Consider the following 6,770-nt stretch of genomic DNA (forward strand, 5'->3'; position numbering starts at 1 on the left):
ATGTGATGGTATTATAAATGTTTACTATACGCATGTAAGTATTAATATTTTTTGTTCAAACGGGTTATTAACAAATCTAATGTTCATATATAACAATATATATGATAATATAATATAATATAATATAGTATAATATAATATAATATTATAATAATACATATTACATATCTATATTATATACATTATGTATATATATAATATTAATTAACAATCAACAGTCTATTATATATTAAACATACCTATATACACACTCAATAGTCAGCTTGATAATCGTACGTGAAACAGAATTTTTATTTTCATGCAATCAGATTCGATGCAACCACATCTTTGTTTTGGATAACGGCCAAATCGGAGAAACTAATAAACAAATTTGTAATCCAAAACTATTGATCTTCGATTTAAAAAATGATATGCTGGTTAAAACTATTTATATCCCACTTGATATTGCTACTAACAAAACGGGCTCTGGATTATTAGTAGATGTTTTTGTTTATGTTCCAAATGAGAAATGCACGCACTTTCTGGATAAAATGATTGTTAGTATGTTTTTTATTTTAATCACAGTAGTACATATTTGTATGCAAATGTTATTTAGTTACACGTTTAACATCCCTCATATTTTGCATACTTAAGCGTATTATAAACATATGAATACACACAGGTATTTATGGCTGATACAAAAGGTTACGGTATGGTGGTATATGACTCATCCAGAAAGCATATGTGCAGAGTCGAATCTGATTACATGAAGCCCACTAATACTACTTTCCTCGTAGACGGTGACATTGTTACTTATGTAGGCGGTATCTACAGTATGACAATTATGAGCGATGGCAAGTATTCGACTTTTAATATAATGAGTATTATTTCAATTGTAAAATTGAATCTTATCATCGCGGATATTAAAATTTTTACTTTTATATTAAACTGACATTTACATTATTTCCATCCGTAATTTTCTTTTTTTGTTTTATATTCATATATATTTATGCTGTGCGCGATAACAATCCATACACTTCGTTAATATCAAATATATAAAAGCATTTTGTTGTGATGTTTATAATCTTTGTTATATAAACATTTTAGAACTTTATTACGCTCCTGTATCGGGAAAAGAAATATATAAAATAAAAATAAAGACGCTAATGGAATGTCCAAATAAAGAAGAGGCTAATAAACAAACTAAACTCGTTAAAAAATTATCAAACCAAGCAGTAGGACTCTCATCATTATGTCATTATATATTTTACACTGATCTTTGGACAAATTCTATTCTAGGCACAAACACTTGTACGAAATCTGCTAACAACACGGTAAAACATCTAAATGCAATTATTCTCCACATATCACTAAAAAATAATTTTTAATTCTCTTAGGAATATAACTATGATATTAATAAAATATCATATTTAATGATTATTGGTATAATTTTATGGCTATAAAATAAAACTGTATCATAATTTTAAGGTGGTACTCGCGCAAGACGATGAAAAATTGCAATCTATATCTCAAATAGATATTTCAACTTATTGGGGTCAGCTAACAGGCCTATCAAATAGATTTCAGAAATACGCACTGCAGACATATAATCTAAGTGACATAAACTTCCGCTATTTTGAAATGGATTTAGATGAAATATTTAAGAAAATTGATTAATTAACTTTTTTCATATTTTAACATATTTTAATAAGTATCTTAATATCATTCAAAAATATTTTGATAAGTATTCTTAATATAATTCTTGCGTCAAGCACTTTGAACACACATACATGTGTATCATTCGGTTTAATTAATAAAGAAAAGTTAGAGTAAACAGATGTTTTTTTTGTCTGACTTTATATACCTACAAAGATAATAAATACTCTATTTTCTGTTCTTGATGCCTCCATTGATAAGATAATTTTTTATATGTGTGCAGAACAATATTATTCTGCACATGTAATAAGTGCATGTCATTATCTACAAAAGTTATACCAATGCCGATTTGGATAATCTTTAACAAGGCTACAATTATAATGAATGTTTTTGAAATCATTATCGTGTATATTGCATCGAAAAAAGGTATAACGATATAGTCGCGTTTACAATATTCATTTCTGGAGATACGGTTCAGTTATATTATTTTATTGTTGTAATTCAAAAAGATGAAACAGATCTAATAAAAAAGACGCACGCATCTTCAAAAATCTTGTTAATGCAATTTACTGCATTGCACAAGCAAATGCTATCTATTGAAAAAAAACTTTAACCACTTTTACTTTCACGCAATTTATATTATATATACCTACTTTCAAAAAAGTGTTAACTCTCTAAAACTTTTAGAGTGAATTATCTGAAGAGTGAAATTTTACTTTTGAAGATTAAAAATTAAGCCACTCTTTTTCAAGACTGGTTTAATTTTCACTCTTTAGAGTGAGATTCCACTGCAAAAAGTTTAGAAAGAAACACAAGAAAACACAAGAAATTCAATACCGCAAAACTCGCAAGACACATTAGGTCTTTATAACTGAACTAAGTATACTCGTTGTACCAAAAATAAAATATATTCCCAGAAAACAAGCTGATGTTTTTTATCGTTATTTGGACGTCAAAATAACATCTTCCGTGATATTTTGATAATGTCAATTAAATCAATTATTTTATTTCAATTTCTTGAGCAGAGTAAGGTAATAGATTTAAAACATGGCACGATAATTTTAAACATGGCACAATACTTAACGAAATAAAATTTGAATCTACTTTCCAAATATAAGTATATTTATATTGCGCACGTCTTATTACCAATTTTTTAGTTATTTTGAAATTTCAATTTGTTTCTACAAGGATTCGATAATAACTTCTTTTGTTGTTATTTCACTGTTCAAATTTAATTTTTTAATTTGATATCCTTTAATACCTTTCACATATGAGATTAGAATTATTAAACTTGAACTTCAAAAATTGGATTATTACATTTTCTTCAGAATTGTGCCCTGTTTAAAATTGTACTGTCTTACTCAATATATTTGATGTTTAGCGAAAATTTTCGTGTAATGCAGCTATAAAGAAAGAAGAACAGGTTTACTCATTTGCTATATTAAAAATAAGAAAGAAAAGCCAACAGAATAAAAACCAAATTGTAATCTTACATGAAAAATTGTAATGACTTTTCTTCGAAAATTTTAAAGAAAGAAATGAACACTGAAGAATTGTGTACTTAATAGTTAACGCTGCGCCTCGTAAAGTGAAATTCGCGGCAACTTATACAGATTTCCTCGGTGCAGAAAATTTTCTGAACATAATTGCCCGCGATCAGCCGATCCGAAGTATTCCGATCCGCTTGCAAAAAAGAGCACTTTTCAAAAAGTTCACCATCGGAGTGGGAAAACTTTTTAATGTCGCTATTCGCAACAAGAAATTTCCGCGATGCAGTAAATGCGAGATCGCGCTTTATTCGTACTACAACTGCTGCATAATTAATTTGACTAAAAAGAAAAGAAATAGAGAAGTTCGAGAGAATGAAATAAGCACGTTTTCCGATAGAAATCTTTAAAGCATGAGAATTATCTGGTGTAGCCAACATGAGTTATGACAAAAATTAGTAAATTTATTGAGTTAGAATTCTAACAAATATGAGATTAATCTTATTGTTAAGATTAAAATGTAATTAAAATAGAAATGGCAAGAATAATATTGCAATATTTATTTTGCTGTGTATTATAATTATAGAATTACAATTTGATATATCAATTAAATATTATAATACACTAATACATTTTGATGTAATATAATAATATTAAATAATTTGATAAATTAATTTCTCAGTTAATCCAAGGTTAGTTAGTTCCAAGGATTGATTAGTTAAAATCATTTTGAATCTAAACGTTTCGAAAATTACATGTAACAAAAAAAAATACATCTTATGACATATTATACAATACATAACTTCTATTTTTTTTTAATTCAAAAGCGATTTAAAAAAATAAACTCATCATCAAAAATAAGAAAATATTTTTTATTTTAAATATCTTAATAATTAATTAAGGAATATATTTCTGATGAGGTAAGACACACGAATATCTTTCATATGTCAAATAAAATTCCTTGCAATCACGTGCTGCAAAATTTTTAATCTCTTCTTTTACAATTTTGCATAAGAATATCCACACAGAACTAGAATAAGCTCAAATTTTCTCGGCTGAGCAAACATTTTTCCTTGTAAAAAAGTTAATTTAATTACCACGTATTTTAACGAGATTGTAAAAGATAAATGTTCAACAGAGGAATGAGTTGTTTTGCGTTATAGCGCGACGCTACAAAGAAACACGAGAAAATTCTTAATGCACGGTTATATTGTAAGCAAGGCATTGAAGCTATAATGTGATTAAATACAAAGTAGACTATGGAAAGTAATTTTACGATTGAAATCAGGTAGGATCGTATAATTGCGGTAATTGTCTCGTGAACAATATAAAGACGAGATTTATTTTATTAATTAAAAGGCAAGTAGGAAATATGCAAAACTCATCACTCCACATTTGCATATAGCTCTCGGAATATCGTTATAAGATTTACAGATGAAGAAAGTGTTTTTCAGAAAAGAAAGAAATTATGCCTGTTATTTTTTTCACGCAGATTATTCTGAATATTTGATTTTTTTTTTTTTTTTAAATAATTATATAACAGATTTTCATGTTGATTATAGTCATAATGTAAAATTTATTTGGATTTAATGTTGGTGTGAATCATTTGAGTTATGCCATAAATGTGATCGGGGTAAAAAGGGCGATGGCGCGGCGCGATATCGCGATGGCGGGACATTCTGCACTCGGGTGGCATTTTTATATTATTAGCAGTTATAAGCGATTGATGAAGATTATGCAAGTCGGAACTAGTTTCGCGTCAATTTTTAATATACTGAAAGCATTAAATTTAATTAATATTATTTAATATCCATTGTTTTGGTCATTTTCTAAATAGAGTTTATATTGCTTTTCAATAACGAGTAGATCAAGGTTTTATTTACTACATATTTTTTATTTAATAATAACTCATCTACGTGATGATTATATGCAATAGCAAAAGGAAATAATATCATGATTATGATGGAATGAATAGTGTAAAACATACTGACAATGTCTCGACCATTTACAAAAGCGTCATCCGCGTAGATAGATTTTACCGATCGATGTAATCTATTCCAACCAGCTATCAGGTTAGCGTAAAATTCGCACGATGATTCTCCCTCTTCCACATTGCAGCCCTTTGCCCCGTTCACTCGGTTCTTCGCACCCGACTGCTTCCCTCGTTCTCTCTTTCGTCTTTCTACCCTCTAACGGGGATTCACCGCTGCCGATCGAGGTCAGACACTTGGATTTCACACGATTTATAATGCAGCCCTTTCGAAGGATGGAATATGAAAGGGGGCACGAGATGGGTACGAATCAGAAATACAATCGTCCTATATGCGGATTCGTTCGCGAATACCCTCGCACGCATCTCGAAAATATCTCCGAAATCAAACAAAATACCATAGCTGGTATTCATAGTCAATTTTTATATTTAAGATTATATATCTTAAGTATAGTTTTAAAATGTCATGAGCTAATTACAGAACCATATTAGCCATATTAGCATTTTAAGACATTACTTAAGATGATCTTGAAATAAGAATGGATTCTAAATATCAGCCTATATGTAACATATTGAACGTCTGTGATTATTTATATTCGTTGATTATATAACCAACTTAAAGAAACTAATATCTTACATAAGGAATAGCATACTATCAAAGAAAGAATGAAATTCTTTAAGATTATTTATTATTTTATACATTTCAGTGAAGAATGCTAATTGCTAGTTATGTTTATACCTATTGTACGTATATATAAAAAGCAAAAATAAATTTTCTAGAAAACTATTCTTCCGCCAAACAGAATCAGATAATAATAAAAAGATTGCAAGAATTTCTCATTTCGTAGTTTTTCAAAGTTAATAAAATTTAATTTTTATCTACTTTTTTTTACTGAATCTTATAAAAAAAGCCTTGATTGAATATAAAGCTTATATTAAAAAATGTAACATTTTTAACATAAAAAAAAGTAATACGTTTTTATTTTTAACACGTGTTCTCTTTCATTGTATTTCGTTATTAAACACACTATTACGGTACACATTATCACGGTAAACTTTCCTCTTATTATCGTGGTAAACTTTATTGCAATTCTTTCAAAGTATAAACCATGTATAAACAATTTCGACACATTTACGAAAATGCTCGATATACATAAGTTTCAAAATGTCGAGCGATTTACAACGAGAGCGTGTTTACTTCAATGTACTATAGCCTTAACAATCTCCACTAATACCTCGACTAGAGCTAACCGCAACAGCAGACGTCGAGTTTGGCATTACAAGGGCTAAATCGCGTCAAACCAATCAGGGTCCGGTCCACAACTATGAGATGTCCTTCAATCACTTTCCTACCCTCCTCATCCATCGTCAGTACACGCATTCTCCCCTCAATTATCTCCATAATTTGTGTTTGGTATTTACTTGCAGTGTAATTTATTGAAAGAAGGTACTTACAAATAAATCTTAGGGAAATGTCTCATAAACTTAGAGAAATGTCTATAATATTATTAGATAAATTTCTCAGAAGAAAAATATCTAATATTATAATAACGCTGATTTTAATGACATAATTTTACGATACCATATAAAGATATTTTTTTAATTATTTCAAATGATATAAAAGTCAGTAAAAATTACAACTATTATATATATATATA

The 6,770-nt window shown here is 28.5% G+C and overlaps 2 protein-coding genes across 5 annotated transcripts in view; both read left to right on the plus strand.

Moving 5' to 3' along the window:
* LOC108749179 overlaps positions 1-6,770 on the plus strand; it is a 222,782-nt gene that overhangs the window by 131,598 nt on the left and 84,414 nt on the right. The window lies entirely within an intron of this gene.
* On the plus strand, positions 2-1,662 carry LOC108749159 (major royal jelly protein 1-like; the record flags this gene model as incomplete). Its single annotated transcript, XM_018487695.1, has 5 exons — positions 2-34; positions 309-536; positions 662-833; positions 1,087-1,313; positions 1,468-1,662. Coding segments are annotated over 5 exons (849 nt in total), but the record flags the coding sequence as incomplete, so codon positions are not given.

The sequence above is a fragment of the Trachymyrmex septentrionalis genome, unplaced genomic scaffold (assembly GCF_001594115.1).
Source record: "Trachymyrmex septentrionalis isolate Tsep2-gDNA-1 unplaced genomic scaffold, Tsep1.0 scaffold27, whole genome shotgun sequence".
In the NCBI taxonomy this organism is placed as follows: domain Eukaryota; kingdom Metazoa; phylum Arthropoda; class Insecta; order Hymenoptera; family Formicidae; genus Trachymyrmex; species Trachymyrmex septentrionalis.